The following is a 24,303-nucleotide window of genomic DNA, read 5'->3' on the forward strand; positions in this document are numbered from 1 at the left end:
GCACACACACACAAGCGACGCCTGCACACCCGCCAGCTCCTCTCGTGTGCAATAAAAATACTTCGCCGAAAATAGACAAAAGGGAATAATATATAAAGACAACGGGAAAGGCGATTGAAAGGAGCCAAGAAAGAGAAAAGGAAGGGCGCTACTAACAGAGAGAGAAAGATGCGACTACACTTGAGGATCGTTCAGCAGCACTCCGCTTTGTATTTGCACTCCATCCAGAAAAAAAAAAATGTTTCCGCTGACACGGCGGTTTTCCCTCCTTTGCAGTCGACTACGCATCAGCAAACCATAAAGAAATGCACCACGAACAGAAGCAACTGTGTTTCTCGCACAATGAAGCTGCGCAGATACGGGCATCGATACCTCCAAAAGAAAACAGGAAAGAAAAGAAAAGAAAACGGTATACGACACATTCGCATTGCGTCTCTGCGTCTGGAGGCAAAACAAGAAAAACTCACGACAAAGAAGCACCCTTTCGACAGCAGAGAAAAGGGAGTTTCATCAGCACAACAAATTGTCGAGCGAGACGATGCACACGCGCGTTGACGGCGGAGCACGTCTCCAAAAAGCAGGCGATAAAAGATTGGAACGAAACGCGGAAGTCCCCCATCACACACGCACTCTAAACTGCAGAGAAAGAAAAGGCAGTAATAGTAAAATATAGTGCGTGCGATTGACTGCGCACCATCGTGTATGCGCTATTTTTTTTTTTTGGGGGGGGGGGGTTTGGTTCTAGCTTCTGCGTCTGCGTACTCACTCTTTTCGCCACAACCGCCTACGAGAAACCTCCACCGACACGTACTATGCACATCTCACCGCACCTGCAAATGTTTCCCCAAGAGAACGTACATTACTTTGTGTCTTTTCTTCGTTTCTAAAGAAATTGGAAGAAAAACATATGCGCCTGTGCGCGGCGTTTGAGGTGCCTTGTACTCCACCCCCTTCTCTTCCGATCAGACCCGGTCAATGTGTTGTATAGCATCTAAAAACACTATACCACAGGATCCTGTGCAGCCGCCGGCCATCTTCCGCCTTTGAAGCGCGCTTGAGAAGTCGTGTGCGCTTCTACTTCGATGTGCGACCAGCAAGTCCTTTTCTCATTCATTTTCCCACGTTGCTCCTTCCGCCCCTTCGTTCCTCTCGGCATTGCCTTCTTTTTCTTTGTTATCCTTCTTAAGCGGTGCGATGAGACTTCACCTTGCGCACGACCTCCGCCGCCGCCAGCTCCGAGGCGTCGTTCGCCTGGATGGGGAGGTAGCCTTCCGACACGGCGTTCAGCGCATCGCGGCTGGCGCTGTACATCATCTTCTCACGCGGCTTTGCGGTGTCAGGAATCCACTGAATGAGGATAAGCTTTTCGCGGTTCGCACCGCCGTCGTCGTACTCGAAATCGAAGGCGGCGTAGCACGGCTTCTCGGGCGAGAACTTGGCCGTGAAGTCCGTGTAGGACACGTCGCGCTGGCCGATCTCCGTCACCTCGATCTTCTTGCCATCCGCCCCGATGCTCAGGACGACGTAGCGGCTCTTCTTCATGCGGAGGTCGCTGATTGCGCCGCGGACGTTGTCCGCCAGAGTGACGCCAGACATAGCCATGGTTGCGTGGTGAAGAATGGTGAAAAGGGAGGGGGTGTGCTTGTTTGTTTGTTTGCTGAACGATGTCGATGAAAACACGAATGAAAAAAAAAATATGTAGAAGGATGAAGGCAGAAATGCAGTTGAAAAAAACTCTGACGGAGTACGACGACAGCGACGCAGCGCGGGGTGTAGTCGGCGTCAAAGGCGACGAGGGGAGGATGAAAAGGGGCGTGAAGAGAAGGAGCAAATCGAGCGACCGTAGGAGACAACGGAAGGGGGTGGTCAGCTTGGCGTGGCACCTATCTGCGACGAGAGTCGAGAGTGCGGCCGTCGAACCACACGTCATCCGCAATTCTCACTTCATTCAGCTAAAGGAAAGGAGCGCAAAAACGAAGGAAAAAATGCACTGCGCCCCGTCGTTTTCTCTGTTACTCCTTCTTCTAATGCATGTAAATGGGACCCGTCAGTGAGGGGGATTTTCCCTTTTATTCGCCCGTTACTCTAGCTGAGTCCTAAGAGGCTTCGCGTGAAGCCCGTAGACGAGAGCATCGGCAACGTGCACACAAGAGGCGGCCTAGCCGCAACGATCGGTGTCACCGCGGTGGGAAGTGACGACGTGTCCGCCTCAGAATCCTCCTCTCTCCCCTGCGGCGCAGGCGGGTAGCCCACATAGGCCACGCCGGAGCTGTGCACATACAACACCGCCACCAAGCCGACTGGGGAGTAGGACAGGTGTGGCAGTGCCGCCCCTTGCCGGCTGTCGGCGCTTGACCTCCCCCCTTTTGCTGCCGTGGAGGGCGACGAGAGAAGGCTCGGCTGCATCCAGGTTGGACGCCCTGACGGGTCGGGAACGAGTTGCTGTCTCCGCTCCGGTAGCCCCAGCAGCAACGATGAACTCGCGACCTCGTCTCCCGCCTCTTCCTCTCCCACGCGTGTTGGCCGCGTTGCTTTCTGGCCCAACCGCCGCCCATCATCCTCTGTTGTACTCATGGTGGTGCCTGTGCGGGTCAGCGGCGCTGCCCCATTCACCGAATCCTCTGCTTCAAACCCCAACGGGGGATACTCGGCCAGCGCAGCCGGTGGCGCATCGCCATACGAGACGTCCGCCCAGAATGCCAATGCGCTGGCCAGCGTCTGCCCTTGCGCCGCAACGTTCATGTAGCGCTCTTTCAGCCGCTGTCCAGCTGCGGCTTCGTCGGCGAGGTCGGCGAGACGGCGCACGGTAATGGCGGCACAGAAGCCTTTGTTCTCACGCAATGCGGCCGGGACGGCAGAGCACGATGCCTCAGCGGCAGATGGGTACAGCTGCACGTGCACATCCACCGGCTCCGACAGTGAAAGACGGCGGAGGTACTGCGTGCGAACCGCTTGAGCGAGTTGCTTGACCATATGCCGAACGCGTCGACGCGGCGCCGCCACACACTCGCGATACAACGCGGAACCAGTGGAGACGCCCAACAAATGAACTAAGGTGTCACGTACGGATGCGGCCGACCCATGAGGAGACAGCAGCTGTGTTGGTGGCGCAGACGATGCAGACGGCGCTGGGACATCCGTTGCCGACGTGCTCGCACTGGCATCGGCGTCGTCAGTGTTCGTGCGGGCTGCTCGTAACGCCTCCAGCACGCGTCGCCAAGACTGCACACTCGGGGTGCGCTTTGCCGGGGCGTTGTGGGAGGTCGGACTCGCCGATCGTGTAGAGGTGGGGGCGTCGGGCACCTCCATCATCACGTCGATGTCACGCTGGAGCTGCTGCAGGGATGCCCGAGTCACCGCACCGCCCAGTACAGAGAAGAGACGTGGGCACGTTGCCGCGTCGTCGGACTGACGGACATCCGCCATGTTCCTTCGGTTGAACAGAAAGGGGTCGGAGCTAGACAGTTGAATGCCGAGATGAACGAGAGGTGATGGATCGTTAGGAGAAGTCAGGTTCATCTACGCAGCGTTGCCAACATTGCTGCACTGCATTTTATTATTTAAGAATATCCACCACATTCTTCACAATTGCAGTTGAATGAAGAGTCTATCTATGCAGCGGTGTTCTTTGCTGTGGTGGTTGCAATCCTTCGAAACACACGCGTCACAAGTATCTCCGACATCAGACTTTGTGACGCGACCGATGTGGTGTCTTTGCGGAACTCATCAACCCCTACGTGAAAGCCCCTCGTTTGGTGTCGATTTCTCTTCCCTTTCTATTTGCAATAGAGCTGCGATATACGATGTTAGCATATATTTTTAAATCAGGTGTATTGTCCAAGCCCTTCTAATTGTAGCCGCATCAGCCCACGCGTTTGAAGCTGAGAGGGGCTTCCCCGAAGGAGCTGCTTCCGTGTTACGTCTATTCCACGCCAAACGTGTTGTTCGGGTGACGCTACTTAAAGCATGCACACAAGTATCAAAGGAAAAAAATATTACAGCAGCTGCTGCCGTTGCAGCTCTTGGCTCAGCGAACGCAAGTAGTGGTCCCACTCTGGGGTTCCTCGTTGCTGCGGCAAGTCACGCCAGAGAAGCTGCTTCAACGCCTTTTTGATCCGTCGCTCCTCCTTTCGCAGAGATGCCACTTGCGCCGCAGCGGCAGCGGAGTCGACGGCCACGTCACTGGTCACACCCTCGCCGCCGCCTCCGCTGCGTCGACGTTGGGTTGAGAAGTCTGCCGGAGGAGCACGACCGCGGCCCTCGACTTCACCTGTTCCATCCCTGCTGCTCGGCAACGGTAAGCGTGGCTTCCCCTGCGGTGACCGCCTCTGTGGCGGTGCAGGCGGCGTGGAGGAGGCCGTGTAGAGGCGGCGTAAATCCTCCTCCCGCTGGTGCAGCGGTCCTCGTGCCGCTGACGGCGCTCTCTCGCGTGGCGCTGATCGCAACGGATCTCGCCGCTGCGGGGAAGATGGCGCCGCGCTCGCCACAGCCTCCGCCGCGGCGGCAGCACCGCCGTTGGAGTAGGTGACAAAGGATGAAGGCAGATCTCGCCGCGCCGCCGCGGTGTGCGTCTCGTACGTGACCGGGATGAAGCGTCCACGTGGAGGCGGCGTGAGTTGGCGCAGCGGACGGTCCAAGTCCTCCTCCTTCACCAGCAGCTGACCATGACGGGTGTGCGGCAGCGCCGGCCACTCTCGCGTGTACAACGCCCGCTCCCGCTGCTCTGCTAGTGAAGCGGGCTGCGTAAAGGCGGAATCGCCCTCGCCAAAGATGTAGCCGCTGTGGACGCGGCAGCCGCCCATCTGCTCCAGCTCCGCAGACTGCGGCGACGGCCAGCGCAACGGTCGCATGTTGGCGTCCACAAATATTAAGTTGTACTTCATCCTGCACGTCTCACAGTACGGGTTGAGGCGGCTGCAGCCCAGCGAGCTTTTCGGGTCTGTGATGGTCCATGCACGTCGAGGCAGCACCTGCGTCGGCGGAGAACGGCTGCGTCGCGCGCCGGGGGAAGGCGAGCGCACGGGGTAGTGCACGACGTACAGGGGACGGGCGGGTCGATGTGAAGGAGGGCCACAAGGCGAGCCAGCAGCGGCGGCGGCGGCGGCGAGGATGCTGCGCAGCTCGTTATCATCGCGTATGCGGTGGTACACACCGTCGTCGTCTTGGTAGAAGAGATCGCCTGGTTGGGCAGCAGTGGGCACGTCGCCGACGGCATCAGCGCAGCCGCTGCCCTGCCGAAGCGGTTCGCCAGCCTCTGAAGACGCATGCGCAGGGGACTCTAGACGTGGACTACGGTGGTGGTGCCGTTGCATGTGCGGCTCTTCGCGCCGGTTTCGCTCTAGCTCTCCTCTGCGGTGTGAAAGACTCTCCTGTTGTGTTGTCAGTGTTAGCGAACCATGTGCCAATGGGTTAGCCACCGCCTCACTCGGACCTTTATCGTCATCACTTGGCTGCACTTTGCGGTGGTCTTGCAGGAGGCGATCACTTCCATGCTGAGCGGAAACCTTTCGCGTACGACCACGACCACCACCGTGTGGGGAGAGCGATAGAGCATTGCCACTGCCGCTGCTGCCACGACTATCGAATGAGGATGACGCAGAAGAATGCGTCAGGGCGGAAGAGAGGTGGCGGCTGCTGAGGTGGGGTGGACGGCCGCGGTGACTATGATGGTGTTGCGCACCCCCGGGCGCACGTGCGGCTCGGTCGGAAGGCACATCCCCGTCCCCCTCACTTGCAAGTCCTTTTTGTGGCTTGCCGACCAACCCGACCAGGCCTCCTTTAGAAGGTACCGCAGAGCTCCGATTGCCCGGTGCAACGCGTGCTCGATCCTTCCGCGGTGCGGAGAGCAAAGGGTGGCGTGTGGCGGGCTGCCACTCATACGGATGGGTCGGCGCGTACGATGGCTGTGGATAGAGTCTGGCGACGGTGGGCGAGAGCGGACTCTCCTGCCGGACGTACCGCGGATCGCGGGGGTCGACACAATGCCCACCCAGCGTCCGTCCCTCTCTCGCGTTGTCTTTGCTGGGACGCAATGCCTTACCGTGAATGCCGCTTTCGCTCTCCTCCGCAGCTCTGCTCTTCTCCGGATCTAACTGCGTCGGTGAACGCTTGCCGTATTGATGGTGATGATGACCCTGCTGCGGCGGCGGCGGCGGTGGCGGCGGCTCCTGAGGCAGACGCTCGCTGCCGAAAGTGAACTCACTGCTGTCACGAGAAGAACGCCGGTGCCGGGAGGAGGCAGAGCGATGCAGTCGACCACCAGTGCGCAGGTCTTTTCCGTCCGCCCTGACCTCTTCCTTTGTGCCGCCCGGCATCGCAACTGGGGTGCTCCGCCTCCTCTCTCTCCTCACATGTTCACTTCCCTCACCGTGGCGGGGGCCCTTCTTTCTCCTTTCAGCGGCCGATGCATCGAGCTTTGGGTGGGAGGACGGGCTTCGTTCTTCATGCGGATGTGGATGCCGCTGTGCGTGGCGACTGCCGTGACGGCCATGGTGGGAAGAGCGGTGCCGGTGACGGTCGCCGTCGCGTCTGTGCTCGAGACGATCGCCCGCAGAGGACGCAGCGATCGCGTCGCCCCGCAAGCGCCCTGACGCCGACCCTCTCGGCAGCAGTGATGCCTCTTTCCGCTGCCGCGCCTTCTGCCGTGCTGCCGCCGCCCCTCCTGTTGAGTCAGACTCTGAAGGGGAAGAAAAGTTGAGTGAATCCGACCTGTGAGAGACGCGTCGCGCACTGTTCACCAAGTCCGGCGTAGCACCGCGATGAGCGTCGTAAGACGTCAAGGAAGACGCGGAAACATCGTCGGCAAAGAGTCCCTTCCCAATTCCCGCTGCGTTATTGAGCAAGTCCTGGTAACAATACGGTTGTGTTGTCGGCATCACGCCAAATGCCAACCGATTGGCTGTAGATATCACATGGTGGTCCTTGCGGGGCGAGCGCGTTTGTCGGGCAGTAGACTGCGCCTCAGGATTCAGAAGAGCACGCGGCGACTGCTGCGGCGCCTGTGTCGGCTCGCGTGCGTCTCCGCTCTCCGCGGGTGATCTATCCGCCTCCCCCTCCGCCACCACAGGGCCCGGATCGCTACGCCTCACACTCTGGATAGATAAGTACTGCTCTTCCAGCTGAGGAGAGGAGGGCACGGCGGAGTCCGCCTCCGCGTCGGAAAGGCGCGGTGTGCGGGATGGACGGCGGCGATGGTGCGGCTCCGACGAGAGGAATTCGTCCGCCGAGGAGGTCATGGGGGGAGGCGTTGGTGTTGTAATCGCTGCTGGAACGGGATGGCGCTGCCACGATGCTGCGGCTGCACTGCCCCACGTCGGGCTGTCCGGCAGCGACGCCACCGACGCCCCCTCGCGAGGGAGAGCAGACGAGGCGGGGGTGGGAGCGCCCGTTGTAGGATGCGTGCCGCTGACCTCGCTCGCCTGATCCGGCAGTTCCTGCGGCCGTGACAGCGGCGGTACATGAATGGGTGCGGCTGCCGCCTCATGGAGATGGTCTCCTGGTGTGAGTGAGTTGCTTGACACGGGGAACCTCGCTAGGACACCTGAACTCGGCGTTTCGGCAACAGGAGTAGTAGCCAACTCCTCCACGCCACTCGAGTTCCGTCGCTGCGTACTCTTGGCTGGTCGTGGCGGGTTACTGGACGACGGGCCATCACTCTGCGGGGATAGCAGCGGTACGTGGACAGACGGCAGGCCGGGATCATCGGCACCACCTGACAAGTCAGTTGCACCCGCCCTCCCATCCCTTTCCACGGCATCATCTTGATTCGTTAACGTGAAATCTGGATGAGCGACGCCATCGGCTGTTCCCGTCTGCACGGCGATTGTCGTCTCCCCAGCAGCAACAACGTCATTGGACGGCCTTCCATTGTCGTTGCTACTCTGTGCTCCGCGCTCCGCCTCACTTCCCTCCATCGGCACGTCGTCCTCCTTATGTTTACCGCTGCCATGGAAGTCGACGGACACACCTGTTCGAGCTGCTGCTGCCGCATAGCCGTCCTTTCCGTCGATGGAGTTCGCGTCGTTGCTTGGTGTGGTGTTGCCTAAGGTGTCCGCAGCACCATGCAGCGAATCTGCATGCTCCCGCTCATCCTGCCAGGCAGTCGCGTTGTTGCGGTTCGTGCTGTGTCCGGACGACGCTGCACTTCCTGCCTGGAAGGCGCTGGGTGAAGATGTGCGGCCCGCCGCTGGCACGTTCGATAGTAAAGCGCCGGTCCTCGCCACGGAGGAAGCAGGCGAGGAAGCTGACGGTGTCCTCGCGGCGCTTCCTGTTCGGTCCTTAATGTGTGTGGTCAAGGGCGGTAGGATGGAGGAGCCTTCTGAGAAGCCGACGCGGTCGCTGTCGGACCGCTGCTGCGCAGGAGTCGCACCAACGGCCCCGTCGCTGGCGGACGATGTCTCCTCCGCTGACGCCCACTGCCGTTGTTGCTGGGCTGCGTCTTCGTCGTTCTCCCGATCCCCTTGGCGGTGGGGCTGGAGGTGGTCCACCTCCGTTGGGTTCGCCGTTTGCTGTGCAGGTTCGCTCACGTTTGGTGTGTCATAGCGCTCCTGTTGAGGCAAGCCCGACAAGTAATCGTCCGCCTCACCACCCGCACGGCCCCGCGGAGCCGAGGCAGAATCCTTCAGACCTTGTCTACCACGGAGAAGGCGGCTGTACAGCATCCCAACGCCAGTCCACAATTCATGTTGCGGCCCGCTGCGGTGGAGAGTCGCATCTGAAATATCGTAGGGGTGATGCAGAGGCGCGAGTTCGTCTGGGTCTGCTCCGCTCTCCGCATCACGTCTGTAACCGAGCACGCCGTACATGGACACCGGGAAAGTCACGGAGGGCGCCGCCGCCACCGCCGCGTTGTAGTCGCCCCCCGGTTGTGATGACGGGGCTGCCGGCCTGCCCGCAGCAGCCGCGGTGGAGCGTGCCCGCAGCACTTGCAGGGCGAGTTGTGTCTTGGGCAGCCGCGACTTCTTATATGTGGGACGCGGGCGATGACGCCGGCTCGCGTGACGCGCCTCACGATCGGCGTCGTGCTCGGCAGAGGGTACCGTGGAGCTGCTTTCAGCGCTGCCGAGGGCTGCAGCGCTTCCACTCTCCCTGGTGCCTGTCTCCTCGCTGCCTAGCACAGCGGAGAGCAGCTCGGCGATCGACGGGGCAGGCAGCATCGTTTCCTCGGTGGTCATCAACGGTGTTGCCACACGACTCTCCGCACGTGCCGGATGCTGCAGCTGCGGTGGAAGGGAATGAGAAGACGGAGCGGCGGAGGACGGGCTACGCAGCTGCTCTCCCTGGCATGGCACATCCCGATTGCCCGCACATGCAGGGACGGAGGAAGGGAAAGAATGATGCGACGGTGCGCCTTGCGAGTAGGAAAGCAGGGAGCGAGAGGTGCAAGAGCGCGAACTGGGGGAGCGCCGCTCCTGCAATGGTGACCTGCACTGAGACGTGTGCGGCGCTCCAGGCAATGACGAGGTCGTGGCGTTGGGGGCTGACAAAGATACAGTTGGCTCAGTGGGTACTGCCGCTGCTGCTGAGGAGTAGGGGTGCGATGAAGGAGGACACGCCGAAAGAATCTGCTGCACTCGGAACCTCGCCTCTTGTGAAAGATGAGAAGCGAGCTCCTCGACGTCACTCGCGCTGGCTACAGTAAGAGGACGAGACGAAGAGAACGATGTAGAAGTGGACGTGGACGATGCCGCCGAAGAGAAAGGAGTCTCGTTAACGCGCGATAATGTGGGGTGCGAGGTCGATGAGCCTGGTGCTGCGTTCTTTGCCTCCTCTTGAACAACGTCTCTGTTCATTTCTGTGGTGTGCGACGAGGCGCTCGCGTTGTCGTCGTCGTCGTCATCGTCGTCGCCGTCTCTCATGGTTGGGAGCGTGGTGTCGCGAAGGATCTGATTTGGTAGCGCCGCCTCCGCTGCTGTTCCTGCCGCTGGCGCAGCTGCTGCCAAAGCGTTCTTCCCTTTCTCCTTTATTGGCGTTCTCGCCGCTTCCTCTTCCGCACCTTCTTCGGAAGTCTCCGACGGCGGAAATGGTGTCTTTGCATCGGCTAAATGCTGCTGCTCACGCTGCGGTTCCAATGGTTCTGTAGCTCCCTCCTCCGCACTTTCGTCCGCCAACCCGTCCTCACCGGACGGCTCACCCGAGGAATGGGAGCGCGGCGCCTCGTGCATCTCCATACGAAAGCCGCTGGGCACCACAGGCTCGGCAGCAGCGGCAGCGCTGGCGACCACCAAATTGTTAGCGCCCGCCGCAGGCGCCTCGAGGGCGGACTCCCACGCGGATAGGCTCTGCACGGGCGACTTCGGCTCCTTGGAAAAGGATTGGCTGGAGTGCGCCTGCGAGAAGTTGGGCTGCAACGACGATGGAGACGGCGAGGAGGCGGAGAACGGTGGCGTACCTCGCGGTTCCTTCAGCGGAGACTCCGGCCGTGCTACGTCTGCACAGTCGCCGTTGCTGCAGTTGCTGATTTGTGTCGGCTGCACCGCTGCCTCACCGGTGCTACCATCATCCTCGTCTTCTTCCACTGCGCATACGCCCTCCACAGCCGCGTCGCGCAGTTCTTCCTCACGGTCGATGCTCACGGTGTTCGACAGGGGCGCGGCGGGCCTCAACGTGTGCCGCAGCGCGGCGGACGGCGGAGTGGCGTGATCGCGATCACTGTCCACTGGAGGAGCCGTCTCCGCAGGTACTGTAGAAGACGTATTCGTGTCGACCAACGTGGAATTATCATCCGATTTTGGCTGCCCGGTTCCCTCTGCCCGTTGTTCGCTCTGCGTGCTAGCGTCCTTGTGCGCATGCGGTCGACCAGCACCCGCAACGTTCGCTTTTCCCTTCGCCGCCATCTTCTTCCGGTACGCTTCCGTCAGCTGCTCCTTTGTGCGCCGCAACGCCTCATAGTCGGGGTCGCTGAACAGCGACGAGAAGGACGAGTTGGAGGAAGAGGGAGCAGCACGGGCCGACGGCTTCATCACCCACCGCACGTCCGTCCGCATCACCTCCAGCTCCTGCCCCTCACTCTCGGAGGAGGCACCGCTGTCGCCGTCTGCGTCTCCCGCGCGCCGTGCACGCACCGGAGTCACGCGACCATCTGGTGTACGGTGTACATGTGCGTACGTCTTGATCTGCGAGGTGAAGAGCGGCGTAGGGCTGCGCGCAGACGCCGAGGTGTTCTCACGACTGGCCGACGCTTTCCGACGCTTCTCTGCAGGTTCCGCCAGAGGCAGAACTCCCACAGACACCTGAGGGACGCTCGATTCTTTTTTCTTGTCGCCCTTGTCGTCCTCGTTTGCTGGTTCTTTATCTTTATGGGTGACCGCCAATGTGGGTGTGGGTGCGGAGCGGGAGGCGACCTCCCTGCCGTGCTTCCCTGTCGAGTCTGCAGTAGCTCGGAGAAACATCGCCGTGTACCAGCGCCGCAGGCAGACAGCCAGCACCTGTCTCTCCTTGTCGTAAAGACACGCGTGGAGCTGCTTCTCCAGGGCCCCCTCCCGACGTCGCTCCTGCTGCTCATCGCTCAGCTCTACGTACTGCACCCGCGGCGTTGTCGCACCCGCGCGGCCGTTGGTACGATTCGGTTGGACTGGCATGGAGTTGGTGGCAGCATTGGGCACACCGCGGGAGTAGTTTACGGACGGTTCGGCCACGGAAGGCAGGGGTGTCGAAGTGGGAGGGATGCGGTACGGAGTGGCTGACGTAGGCTCCGCTGACGTATTTCGCTGGGAGGGCTGCAGCGCCTCAGCCGTTTGTGACCGCGGCTGCGTGGGCAAGAAGGCCGGTGAGTCGAGACGCGCGGAAATGTCGCTATCGTCCTCACCGACCTCGAAGTCATCGCTGTACGCCGACGACTCCGCTTTCGAAGCCGAACGCTCCAGATGCGGGGGTGCGTACAAGTCAGTCGAGACGTGAAACCGCCCTCGCTGGTTACGTTCATTGTTCGGCAGGCCTTGAGCTGGGTCAGAAGAATCGGTGTCGCCTTTCGCATCGCCGATTGCTGCTGTTGCTGCAGCCGGTGCTGCGGCTGCCAAGGCGCTCTTCTTCGCAGCGTCTCGCTTTGCGGTTTTCCTAGCGTCAGGAGGCGTGTGGGACGTTGGCTCTGTCAACGTCGACGTGCTCACCGGCGCTGCGGTCTGCGGTGACACCCGCGGCGTCTCAGCTCCCTCGCTCGGCAACGTTCGCTGCGTGGACACGGCTTCTGGGGACTTCGAAGTGCCGTGACGCTGACCACCCCCGTCCTCCTGCAGTTGCTGTGGATGATACCGCTGATCTGAAGAATTAGATGACGTTGACGGATAAAACTCCTGTAGCGTCGTAGGAGCTGTGACAGAGATCCGCTGAACGGAGCGGAAAGGCGAGGATGTATTGGCCGTCGCAAAGGGCTGGAACCCGGCGGCCACGTTCAGTGAGGTGCGCTTTGGCGTGTGCACGGCGCTGTCAACCAGTCCGACCTCGCCTCTTGCACTTTCGGTAGTGTGCAATGATTTCTGCGAAGAAGGGTCGCTGTCCGATTTGTCTGAGGTGTGGCCGGCAGAGGCGGTCGGCGCTTCGTCGTCGTCTATTGCTGCCGCTGCTTTGGTGGACATGGTCGCGTTGACTTGTCTCTCCACGACGTGATAGTTGCGGTTGGGTGTTTTGCTTTTCAGATAGAAACGTTCGCGTCGGCACAAGCACACGTGACGCAGAACAAGGGAGAAAGAGGAAGAAGCAGCCTTACAAAAACAAAAGAGAGTTTATTGATGTATTGATATATATATAAGTGTGCGGTGCGCAGCGCGCCAGCAGCGGAAGATGCAAAAAAAGGAAAATAGGTCGGATGTCGCACAGCAAAGTTCAGCGAACACCAAAAAAAAAGTAACTTCTATGGAGAAGAGCAAAACACATAATACGCTGTTGTCGTCGTGTTGGTATTTCGCCTGCTCGTGTGATGAGCGAGGAGCGTGTGTGTGGGAGTGTGGGAGTGTATAGAGAGAGTTTTTTTAAGGCAATAATATATATATATATGAAGAATTAATAGTACACAGAAGCGTGTGAGCTCAAATTTCGAAGAAGGGGGGCGTCTGGAGTGAACGACAGGATGAATGGAAGGCGAGGTCCAAAACTGCTTAAAGCATCAACATCCCTTCGCCAAAACGGAAACAAAAGTCAAGAACAAAAACAGCAATGACTGACACCTTTATGCGAGTCGCGAGGCGTTACAGAGAGAGAAAGAAAGAAATCTTTTCGAAAGAAAAACACTCAATACAGCAGGTTGTGACGCGTCGCTGGGGAGAGAGAATGTGCAGAGAGTGCGTCATGAAACGGAAGCCAGGGGAAAAACAAGCATGTATGAAACCGCAGAGAATCGCAGTAGAGAGGGAGAGAGAGGCGGCGTAAAGGCACGGCCGCGTGGAAAAGAAGGCGAGCACAGAAAAGAAGGAGAGTGAGAACACGTGGGGAGAAATACAACATTCTACCATTGGCAAGTCAGCAGGAAAAAAAGCTATCATCGTTTTCAGCACGTCAGCGATCGACAGGAAATGATGGGAGAGCTGCTACCTGCGCAAAGATCAGCTCCGTTCAAGCGGCAATGGTCGCAGACCTGCAGACGGTGAAGATGAGATGTAGCAGCGCGACGTGAGTTGCTGTATTCTAGAAAACCATGATGAGAATGAATAAATAAAGAACATTTGTAGAAGACTCTTTCATTGCGGCTATGTACGTCTCTTAGCGAACACCGCAGCCGCCCGTTATTCAAAGATAAAAATGATTCCCGAATGCGCTGAGAAGGAAACCAAAAATAAATAAACGAATCCGCACGGCAGCTGTCTCTCTTGCCTTCCCTTTGAAAATATGTGTATCGACAGAGAAAAGCGGATACGGCTGCGCATTATCGTTTACCTCTACCGCTTTTTGCCGCGTTCTTGCGTGCGTGGCTGTGCCGGCTCGTGTGCGTCTTACTGATCTCGCCATACTCCGACAAGAGCTCTTGTGCCGCCTTATTACTCTGCAAAAATGCATCGCCGCCGTGCGAGTACTTAATCGTGCTCACATGATGCACACGGTACCCGCGCGCCATCAGCTCCGCGAGCACACGGGTGATGTTGCGTGTGTCATCAATGCCGCTGTGCCGCCGACCCTCAAACGACATACTCATGCGCCGCAGCATGTGTGTCAGCTTCACCTGACGGCACTTGAAGTGGTCTCCGTAGCTGTGTCGCACGTTGAGGTAGCGGTAGCACAGCGGCGGGAAGGCGACCCCGTCTCGCATGACGCTGCACTCGTGCATGAAGCGACGCATGTCCCATGGCCCATCAGTGGCCATGCAAATCATCGCCTCGTAGCGTGCGTTTGCCCTGGCCACCTCCGTGCGATCGTCGTACACAAACCGCTTCTGCTCAGATTGAAGGTGGCGGGAGAGCTTCTCTGGCCCGTAGTGGTTTGCCCACACAGCACACAACGGGTAGACCTCCTGCTCCAGCCACCGCTGGAAGTGCCCCACAACGACCGGCAAGGTATCCGCCTGATCCACCATCTCCTGTGTGATCCCCGTCAGCTCCGTGCAGAACGCTGTCAGCTTCGGGTTGCGCACGGGCTTGACGTAGCGGTGGAACTCCGCCACGATGCGCAGCGTCGCCGTGTCCAGCACCACTACCGGGAACTCGATGATCTCGTGCGGGTAGTGCACGCTGCCGCTCGCACACGTTGCCTCAAAGTCGCAGACGAGGATGTGGCTAAACGGCTGGGCGAGGAGCCGTTTGAAAGGAAAGCGTGCCGGGATGCCGCACGACGCACCGAGCGGAGGCGAAGGAGCAGCAGCAGCCTCGTCAGGAGTGTCATTCCCACTCCCCGCATTGTCCCCCATTACCCTGTTTTGCACTTTCGACGCTGGCTCTTCTCCAGTCGCAGTCAGATCTTCCTGACTGCGCTGCAGAGCATCCTTGCCGTTCGAGCATACCTTGGCGGCCTTGCGCACCTCAGACTTCCGACACGCCGCCCCATCGCCGTACGAGCCGTTCACCAAAATGTCGAACCGACTCCCACCGAGTGCGAAGAGGCTCGTTGTGCCCTTTGTGTGTTTGCGCGGTCCATCGTCATCGCCTCCGTCCTTCGTCGAACTTGCATAGGCGCCTCGCTCGTCCGAGTCACTGCTGTTGCTATTTGCAGTGTGCTGAGATTCACGACGTGCCGCTCCCCCCTCCTTCGGGCTGGCAGAGGAGGAGGAAGAACACGGCGCAGACGCTGCCTTTTCTGCTTGTGCGGTCGGCGAACAGCGGTGAGGGACTGCGTCGTCCTCTCTTGACGTGGTAGACGCATTGGACGACCTCGTGTTCGTGTCACTGGGAGAAACTGAAGTGCTCGTGGTGTTGAGGTCAACTGCGCGATCCTCTACGCCTGCGGGTGGCGGCGACGGTGTCGAGGCGGACTGCTTCTGCTTCTCGAGATGGCGCAGCTCCTTGGCGAGAGAGCGTACGCGCACCATGGCGGGTATACAAGAGAAAATTACAATAATACACAAGAGAGAGCGGGAGCTGAACAGAGAAATGCGAGTTAAAATAAGGAGAAAAAAACCTTAGTTACTGTTAGTTAGCGTAGCAAATAGGGAGAAGAAGAAACCTTAATGAAAGTAAAAAGATAGCGGTTTTTAATAGTCCTATCAAGGCGCCTCATCCGGGTATGTGTGTGGCAGGTGACGCACAACGTGAGCACCTTGACCCAAGTACGACGGAAACAAGGTGAAACACGTGCTGCTTCTTCACACCCACACGCGAAAAACAGCGGATATCTTTCTCATTGTTATTAAAAGAAGCAGAAAAGAAAAAAAAATATTAATAAGAGAGCGAGTGAGAGAGAGAAAAGGTTGAAAATGCAATTACAGCTGAAAAGCGCGAGGCTACTAAATTCGTACGAAGGCGTAAAACGGCATTACAACGTGGAAAAACAACGCCGACGCGCAGAGAGCGCATCAAGGGAAAGGAAGGGAAAAAGAAAGGCGTTGACGGCAGATCTCGCGCGCTGTGCTGTCTACCCACCCACCCCCACTCCATATTACCTATCATTTTCCCCCTCCCTCCCCCTCCCCCTTAAACGCGTTTACCGAGGCGTGTGCAGAGATAGTTGTCAGTGCACAACAACGAGCTGTCCAGCAACATCAGTCAGATCTTAAGCCCATTGAATTCACGGCAGCACTTGAGTGATGGTCCCCACCACCTCTTTTTATTGTTCTTTGTATCGTACACCTTTCTGCTTGTCTCTCCCAAGACACGAATACTCGTCACAGTTGCTAAAGCGGAAAGGAAAAGGCGATGCGACGGGCTCCGCCGCACACCTCAAATGCACCGCACCGGTGTTCATCAGCACTCGAGTAAAACCCCCAATGAAAGAAACAGAGAGGAAAGCGAAGAGACGGCAGAAGTCAAGAAGGAGAACTATACGAGAATCACAAAGGGTGAAGTGGCGAAACGAAAAGAGGGAAAAGCGTGGATCCTTCGCCGCGGGATCAACAAGCAAGTACGCGGAAAAGGCACAAATGAGAAAGTACCAGAAGAGGCAGGAAGGCGAAGAAGCTACCTTAACGAGCAAATATAAATAGAGAGAAGGGTAGAGAGAGATGGAGATGGCCATCGTTACAACGGTGGCGTCAAAGAGAAAGCGCAGCCTGAAACGCCAAGGGAAGGTCCATGAAAGCAGAAGAAAGGAAAAAGATGGCAGCGAACGTCCCAATAAAGTTGGCACACACCACACACCACAAACACGCACAAACACGCAGAGCGATTTCACCTGACCTCTAATAATAATAATGGCAACAAAAGGAGTCAGCTCAAAAGCAAAAATAAATATCTCTGTTCAACAAATGACAAACTTCTCTACTTTCACCGCACCCAATTTGTAATCGCCTCTCTTTTTCTGACCTCCGTTCTCAGCAGGAATCCAACGCACCTCAACCCTGATTTTCATCGATTTCCTTCTCTTTTTAGTAGGAGTATTCGTCCTCGTCCACCGCGTACGGTGCGGTGATGCAGGTGGGCGACGCCCCGTTTGGGCGGCGTCGGCCTGAACCTGTCGCTGCGGTGGACGGCGGCAGCGAAAGCGGCGTTGACCCGCTGTCTGCTGCCGTGACCGTCGGACTCGACAGCAGCAGCCTATTCAAGGGCAGCCTGTTCAGTGGCACCTCACACAGCGTACAGCCGTACTGCAGCAGCGCAATGACGATGGAGGCGATGTTGCGGGCGTCGTCTAAGCCGCTGTGCAGCCGCCCCTCAAACGGCACGTGCAGCACCTCCAGCATCGCTTTAATCTTCCCCTGCGAGCAGTGGAAGAAGCCCGCGAAGATCTGCTTCACATCAACGTACTGGTAGAAGAGAGGGGGGAAGCGAATGCCTTGACGAGAGACGCTGTGGTGGTACATGAATTCCCGCATATCCATCGGCCCATCCGTCGCGAAGACGCACCGGGAGTGCGGGGGCAGGGTGTGGGCGAACCAGCGCTCAAACTGCAAAATCACCTCCTCCAGCGACGGCGCCGCGTCAACGTCCGCCTGCCGCATCCCCGTTAACTTCTTGCAGAAGGAACTCAGCTCCACCTTGTATCGGGGACGGACAAACCGGTGGAACTCCGCCACGACGCGCTGCAGCCGCACGTCGACCAACACCACGGGGAACTCGATGATCTCGTACAGGTAGTTGGGCGGCGGGTGCTCCTCGCACGTCGCCTCAAAGTCCAAGACGAGAACATAATCGTACGGGCACTGAGCGGCGGTGACCGGCGAGCCGTAGCTCAGCAGCGGTGAGACGGGCATACTGCGCGCCCCGCTGCCCGGCAGCGCAAACGGCGGCGAGCCAGGCGGCACAGACGCGGAGACGAAAGTGCCGGGCGTCGTTGCTGCGCTGGGCGGGCCACCCAGGTAGTGCGTTGCCCCGCCGTGCGTCATGGAGGCGTAGAAGGCGTTCGGGGCCGCGCTGCGACGTCGGAGCATCTCCTCGCGCGACTCCAAATGGAAGGGCGGGCTGCTCGATGTGGAGGCGTTGGCGCCGCGCGGGCTCGTACCGCCGACGAGCGTCACCGACGGCTGGTAAGGCACGGCCGCCTCGGACAGCGGCGTCGAGGGGAAGTTGAAGAGGCCGGCATCGCCCTCGTCCGCCAGTCGGCCCGTCGCCGGCGGGGTGGAGCGCTCCAGGAAGGTCGTCACGTGCTGAGACGGGGAGTAAGTGGAGCTGAGCTCCGAGAGCTGCTGCATTGACGAGGACGCGTTGTTGGCGTCGGCATGGATGTTGCCGCCAAGGTGCGCTCCAGCAGCAGCAGTGTCCTCTCTCTTGTCGCCTCCCACTGCAACTGGGGGTGAAGAAGGCGATGCGCTGCCCGTCAGAGTAGAAAGAGGAGGAGAACCACCACTTTGCGTGCTCGTGGCCCGCTGAAAGGTGGACGGAGTTCGAGTCTGGAAAGGACGGGCATTGTGGTTCAACGTTGTCGCAGTGATCGTGGTGGTGGTGACGGTGGTGGTCGTCATCGTGAAAGTGGTGGTTGTCGTCACCGTCGTGTTCGTGCGATTCCCCACGCCAGTGTTGTCGTCCCTTGAAGCCGCGGTGTTCGTTGTTGAAGTCGCACCTCGTGCCGCTGCTGCACCTTCCTTTGCACTTCTCTCTCCCTTCGCGGCGAGCCGCGTCGGCCCATCGTGATCGACGGGCGTCGGCATGACCGGCACCACCACATCCACCGTGACTCTTTCCGCCGCACTGTGAAGGACGTCCGCTGCTGTGGTGGGCACTGACAGTGGGTCGTTGTTCCCTGGCCCCTCCGTGCCATGCTGCGACTCTGCCGACTCCACCGCTGCGGCGGCGGTAGCAGGTGTCACGCGCCAGTCGACCCCCAGTACTTCATCCAGCGTGCTGGCGAGCTCACGTCGGTTGAGCACCAGACCACGCACCGCCTGCAGATGTGCCCGCACACGCTGCCACTGCTCCTCATAGTAGTTCGTCTCTACCGCGTGCGGTGGCCTCGGTGGGCCGACCGCACCGGAGGCAGCAGCAGCTGTACCGTTGGCAGTCCCGGTGGTCTGCGGCGTGGTCGCCGCCCCGGTCGTGGCCATCTTTGGTGGAGATGCGGAAGTAGTTGCGGGTGGCCCCGCTGATGTTGCGCTGCCGCTATTGTTGCTCCTCCGCGGTGTGCTCGCACTGGAGTTGGCCGGCCTGCACAGCGGGTCTAGCGACGCGCCGGAGAGCGCAATCTCGCGCAGAACGCTCAACAGCTCGGGAATGCGAGACGCGTCCTCCGGCATCAGCTCGAACGGCTGCCTGCCAAACCCCTCCGTCGCTCCGGCGGGAAGCAAGAGGGGGTTGGGGGAGTCGTTGCGCCGTCGTATACTGTTGTGGTCGACCGTGGGGGGTGCAGCGGTCGGTGCATGCAGCGGGGTGCCGCCGCTTGCCTTCAAGGCCACCGTTGGGGAGGTCGTTGCCGTCTTTCCATGCGCCGCTGTCGACACGGGTTCAGCAGTAGCCGCGGCAGAAGAAGAGAAAGCGGAAGAAGAGGGTGTGTGGCTCGACTTGGCACGTCCGTTCCGCACAGCGTCGATAAACGAATGCGACGCCGCCGATGCCGAAGCGGAAGGCAACGGGGCTGCTGTAGCACGGACGCCTCCCGCGGCTGCGGTGACGGCGCTGCTGGACTCTGCGAGGGAGTCACACAAGTTTCCATCCACTGCGACGGCGGCAGCGGCCGCGTTATCCAGTGCCGGCTTTGGGGTAGAGGAGGCAGAGGAGCGCATGGACTTGCGGTACTGCGCGATTTGGGCTGTCTGCGGCGGACGCTCCATGAGGGCTGACATGAGCTCGGCGGCTAGCGTGCGGGCGGCCTTGCAGCGCTCCGACGCAGAACGCGAGCCGACGCCTCCGCCGCTGCTGTCGCTGCCGCCACTTTCGTTGGCACGGCGATGCGCATGTGTGGTGCTGGTCGTCTTCAGCACGCGCTTTGGAGTCTTGGACCCACTCGCGTCCGCCACCGCCGCCGGCACATCGACTTTTGTGATGGCGGTCGCAGAGGTTGTCCCACCCAAATGAAGATTATGGCTCTTACTGAGCTCCGCGCTATCGGAAACTGCCCTCAATGACTGTGGTAGTGCTGTTGGGGACGAAGAGGAGGCAGAGGCTCGCAGCTCAACAGCAGCAGCAACTACCGCTTTGGTGGACGGCTGTGGCACCGCGTCAATATGCTCATTTACACCCACAGACGTGAGAGACGTGGACATCGCCCGCGGCTGCGTGGACTGCCGTTGAGGAGGAGGGTTCATGACCTCCGCCGAGCACGAGGAGCTGATGGACTCCGCCTTGCTGCGCTCCGCAGCAGGAAGAGGAAGCGAAGGAGGGGGAACTTCTTGCCGCTCCGCTGCGCCGGTGCTCTCCGGGGAGACCGCCAGTGGGGAGGACGATCGCCTGCTACGGTCACCGCCGTGACGGTGCGACAGCGGGACCAATGAAGGTGTCCGCCGATCGCCGCTCTCTCCGGCTGCCGTGGGCCTGCCGCCACTCAACATGGAGTTGTCACCGTGATTCACGTCAGTGACAGGGAGAGCGAATAGCATCGACGTGAAACCCAAAAAAAAGAAAGAAAGAAGAAAACAAGCGTTCCTTCTTCCTATCGGTGGAGAGGGCGACCGGACGGTGAAGACCTCCAACAACAAGAGACAAACGGAAAAGAGTTCGCTCTCACGTAGCACGTCGAGCCCGACCAAAGATGGGGGTTATATATGTATGACGCCAGGCTTAATGACGTTCAAATGAGAAAAGAAAAACAAGAACCGGAATCACACACACACACACACACACGCACGGACAACGAGTCGAGTAGCAGAGGAAGAAAAAAGGAAAAGAATGCAATGAAGTTCTTTATATAATAAAAAAAAAGTCAACTTCTGTTAGCGTATACGATGACAATTCCAATGCTCGCTGGCAGGACCTCGCGCACCGCACGAAAGCACAAGAGTGAAGAGGTATAGCAGCTAAATATGATATATGTATTCACCAAAGTGACAAGGCGGAATCAATACATCGAGACCCAGTGTTCCAGCGAGCTGCGTTTTCAGGAACGTTCTGTTGCTCTGCTCTTGTAACGATGCACTTATATCTCTTGTTTCAAAAGGAAAAAGGTAAAGAAAGAAAGAGTTCAAGAGCGCAACGAGACAATGCCTTCGGAAGCAGCCAGAAAGCAAAAGACTGGCCGCGGCAAAACAACAGATGGAAAATACGTGTTTTACGTCCGTCGTCGTCTTCTGTCGGTTTCGCGAAGGAGCAGAAGATGCAAAGGCGATGTTGTCTCAGTTCCTGAGCGTGACTGCGACAAATGCGAAGACAAAAGTGCCGGGGTTGAAAGGGGAAAAAAAGATAAGCACACAAACAAGCACACACGGCTGCCGTGCCTCTAGGTATGTCTGTTTCTCTTCCGTTCACTGGGTGCGGATTCTAAACTGCTTTCTTTTTGATAGTGTGTATCTCCTCCTGCACTGCTGTTCGCTGCACACCACACAAATCCATACGTTCTCGTAATCACCTCCTTTCCTTTGTTTGTTTGCGATGATGTCGGTAGCGAAACGTAACCGCAGCGCGCCTACGGTCACCTCTATCAGTAAATTGAAACGTGTGGGGGAACGTGCGTGTGGGAGGAAGGACAGCGCGAAGCTGTATGAAGTGGCAAAAGTACTGATCAGAAGCACCGAAGTAAGTTTGCCGGATATTTAAAAAAAAGGTTTTTGTTTGGTGAATAGGAAGAGTGCATAATAACAACAATAATATAATACGTACAACGCATGAAGGACGCAGGAGATAGAAGTGGGAAACAATCTCATGCGCACTCGGCCATCGACATTTCTATGACATCTAACCTCGTATGGTGGCACAAAACCGCGAGGAGCGTGCAGCTCTTGCCGGTGCTGTCTTTTTGCCAGTGCTTCTGTTGCCTGTGGGCACCTTCGTGCTGAGGTCACGCTGTGACTTTGGTGGTGAAACTACGATGAACGTCTATTTGTCAAATGCCAGGAGCGCACCGCCAAAACATGAACGTTCTCTCCTAGAGCACCTCTTCGACGCGTCAGTGTATTGTCTCACTAAGGTGTCAGGTGAATCCTGCTCTTTTCGTTTTAACTGTTTTAGAATTCTTTCACGCACTCCAGAGCAAACAGCAATGTGGTGGAGCATCGCAAAGCACACTTAGAATGAGTGCAAGGTGAAGTGGTTCATTAAGTTAATTGTTTTTAAAGTATATTAAAGGAAAACAGGCGTGCAACGCGCGGTTAGTGAAATAACAACCAATGAAAGCGTACTATACACAGGTGTGAGAGCCCTCAACTCTCAACGCACCTTCAGCGTCGCTCGACTATCTCCTCTCCGTTTGCCAAAAAAAAGAAAAGTAAGAGAGATAAATGTAATGTCGAGGATGACCATCTGCGTCAACACACGGGCCCACATATTTCTCGGCACAATCACTGGCACAACTGCACTTGTGTGAAAGGGGAAATCATCGTCAAGACGTCAAGAGACTGCTTAATGCAGCTAAGGAGCCCTGCGGCCAACGGGTAAGGCCAATTCGTGGCACCAGAAACACACGCACCTATTTAACTTCTACTCCCGCGTTCCCTAGGGTGCGACATTTGCTGTAGTCGAGTCGGAGCGCGTGTGCTCCGCCGTCGCACCTTTCCGTGAGCCAGTCATCACCGCTGCACGCAGCCACGCAGCAGCCCGATGATGCACCTCCAGCACGTACGCAGCGGCAACCAAAAGAACCGCGATGAGCCCTAACATCAGCAGTCGCCACATCCGCTGCCGACGACGCGTTAAGGCGCGGTCATGGCGCCGCTTCAGCGTCATCGCGTTCGCGTTGCTGAACTCCTTCGAGTGCTCCAGCCGGTACGCCCGCACCGCCTCCCGATGCGTCTGGCCAAACTTGAAGTAGTCCCTCCCGAAGCACTGCTTCGCGATGTCCTCCACCACGTCCCTGTCCACGTGTCCGCTGCCCTCCTCCCGGCGATAGAGCGGGTATCCCTCTAGGCGGTAGTGATAGGGGTCGTCCATCGGGATGGCCAGCACAAAGTCAAAGACGCAGCCGGCCCGCATCATCGCCACGGCGAGCCGGGCGATGTTGTAGGCGTCGTCGAAGCCGTTGTGCGGACGTCCGTCGAACTTCAGATTCATCCTGCGCAGCATCGCATCCAGTTTGATCGGCACGCCGTGGTTGAGGCGGTGGGCAAAGGTGGTGCGAATGTCGAGGTACTCGTAGAAGATACTGGGGAAGGCTACGTGGTCGCGCAGGACGTGGTGTTCGTAGAAGAAGCTCTTGAAATCCCACGGGCCGTCGGCGGCGAAGATGGTTTTGGCGCCGCGCGGAATCGTCTTCGTGTACCACTTTTCAAACAACGCGATCGCCTCCGTAATCGTCGGGGCTGCGTCAACGGTTTTCTGCGTAATGCCCGTCAGCTGCGTGCAAAAGCGCGTTAGAGTCGGGTTGCGCCATGGCTTTACATATGTGTGAAAGGAGTTTGCCCGATCTACCTGCCCGGTGCGGACGTTGATCAACACGCCTGGAATTTCGATAACTTCATGCGGGTAGTTATCGTCGTGTTCCTCACAGGTTGCCTCGACATCGACAACGATGATGTAATCAAAAATTTGCTTATCCAAAGGGTCAATGTCGCTGAAGGTGTGCTGCACGCGATTCTGCTTTGAGTCGGTAGCCGTGGAGAGGTACGAGCTGCTTCCTCCTTTTCTAAAGTGGTGGTTCTGAGTGGTGCCGCTATGCTGACGGCGATCCGCACGATTCTGTTTGCTCGCCGCCGCCTTGGCTTTGCCACGCTTATTGTGGGGAGACATGGATGCAGCCCGGACCAGGTCAGCAGGCGCAACGAGCTGGACCTTTACCTTTTTCCGTATGTGTGCTCGTCGTGTTGCGGTTCGGCTTCTTCGCAGTGCAGAGAGTTTTTGTTTGGTTGGTTTAAGTGCATGCAACGTGAGACGCGCTAGCGGCAACGTAGAAGGAAAAGTACAGGTAAGGAAACGGAAGCGATTGAAGATTGGTGTACGAGAAAAAGGAAAAATAGCAAGAGAGACAGACAGCTCTGAGGCCACAGCACTCCGCGGGCTGAAAGAACTTCGTTAAAGACGATGTACTGTTGGGTTACTGTGGCGGCGACGACAACGATTAACAGCACACACACACACAGACACCAAAGAATGACGTGGTGTGTGTTGGAGTCTCTGCAGGCCCCAGCGACGCCCTGACAAAACATCACGTGTATCGCGTGCACGTCGCGTCGCGTACCGTGGTGCGCGGCGTGGGTGAACGCGCATCGCCGGAGAT

General features: G+C 58.3%; 6 protein-coding genes across 12 annotated transcripts; all 6 read right to left on the reverse strand.

The window, feature by feature from the left end:
- Positions 1–1,182: 1,182 nt before the first annotated feature.
- Positions 1,183–1,739, reverse strand: ABB37_04608 (ADF/Cofilin; the record flags this gene model as incomplete). Of its 3 annotated transcripts, none has more annotated exons than XM_015802333.1 (1): positions 1,183–1,739. In XM_015802333.1, the coding sequence occupies exon 1, from the start codon at positions 1,600–1,602 to the stop codon at positions 1,183–1,185; it is 420 nt and encodes a 139-aa protein (XP_015658777.1). In that variant the 5' UTR covers positions 1,603–1,739. The 3 variants fall into 3 exon arrangements, with proteins under 3 accessions (XP_015658777.1, XP_015658776.1, XP_015658775.1); XM_015802332.1 differs by having other exon boundaries at positions 1,183–1,737; XM_015802331.1 differs by having other exon boundaries at positions 1,183–1,658.
- A 346-nt stretch (positions 1,740–2,085) lies between these two features.
- On the reverse strand, positions 2,086–3,458 carry ABB37_04609 (hypothetical protein; the record flags this gene model as incomplete). 2 transcript variants are annotated; one of them, XM_015802335.1, is made up of 1 exon in its annotated part: positions 2,086–3,458. In XM_015802335.1, exon 1 carries the CDS (start codon positions 3,424–3,426, stop codon positions 2,086–2,088), a length of 1,341 nt encoding a protein of 446 aa, XP_015658779.1. In that variant the 5' UTR covers positions 3,427–3,458. The 2 variants fall into 2 exon arrangements, with proteins under 2 accessions (XP_015658779.1, XP_015658778.1); XM_015802334.1 differs by having other exon boundaries at positions 2,086–3,431.
- Positions 3,459–3,995: 537 nt separating this feature from the next.
- On the reverse strand, positions 3,996–13,251 carry ABB37_04610 (hypothetical protein; the record flags this gene model as incomplete). The annotated part of the gene is made up of 1 exon (XM_015802336.1): positions 3,996–13,251. Exon 1 carries the CDS (start codon positions 12,570–12,572, stop codon positions 3,996–3,998), a length of 8,577 nt encoding a protein of 2,858 aa, XP_015658780.1. The 5' UTR covers positions 12,573–13,251.
- A 604-nt stretch (positions 13,252–13,855) lies between these two features.
- Positions 13,856–15,756, reverse strand: ABB37_04611 (hypothetical protein; the record flags this gene model as incomplete). Of its 2 annotated transcripts, none has more annotated exons than XM_015802338.1 (1): positions 13,856–15,756. In XM_015802338.1, exon 1 carries the CDS (start codon positions 15,446–15,448, stop codon positions 13,856–13,858), a length of 1,593 nt encoding a protein of 530 aa, XP_015658782.1. In that variant the 5' UTR covers positions 15,449–15,756. The 2 variants fall into 2 exon arrangements, with proteins under 2 accessions (XP_015658782.1, XP_015658781.1); XM_015802337.1 differs by having other exon boundaries at positions 13,856–15,752.
- Positions 15,757–16,939: 1,183 nt separating this feature from the next.
- Positions 16,940–21,654, reverse strand: ABB37_04612 (hypothetical protein; the record flags this gene model as incomplete). Of its 2 annotated transcripts, none has more annotated exons than XM_015802340.1 (1): positions 16,940–21,654. In XM_015802340.1, the coding sequence occupies exon 1, from the start codon at positions 20,537–20,539 to the stop codon at positions 16,940–16,942; it is 3,600 nt and encodes a 1,199-aa protein (XP_015658784.1). In that variant the 5' UTR covers positions 20,540–21,654. The 2 variants fall into 2 exon arrangements, with proteins under 2 accessions (XP_015658784.1, XP_015658783.1); XM_015802339.1 differs by having other exon boundaries at positions 16,940–21,633.
- A 932-nt stretch (positions 21,655–22,586) lies between these two features.
- On the reverse strand, positions 22,587–23,963 carry ABB37_04613 (putative mitochondrial hypothetical protein; the record flags this gene model as incomplete). Of its 2 annotated transcripts, none has more annotated exons than XM_015802342.1 (1): positions 22,587–23,963. In XM_015802342.1, the coding sequence occupies exon 1, from the start codon at positions 23,814–23,816 to the stop codon at positions 22,587–22,589; it is 1,230 nt and encodes a 409-aa protein (XP_015658786.1). In that variant the 5' UTR covers positions 23,817–23,963. The 2 variants fall into 2 exon arrangements, with proteins under 2 accessions (XP_015658786.1, XP_015658785.1); XM_015802341.1 differs by having other exon boundaries at positions 22,587–23,905.
- Positions 23,964–24,303: the final 340 nt, after the last annotated feature.

The sequence above is a fragment of the Leptomonas pyrrhocoris genome (genome assembly GCF_001293395.1).
Source record: "Leptomonas pyrrhocoris isolate H10 chromosome Unknown, whole genome shotgun sequence".
Classification (NCBI taxonomy): Eukaryota; Euglenozoa; class Kinetoplastea; order Trypanosomatida; family Trypanosomatidae; genus Leptomonas; species Leptomonas pyrrhocoris.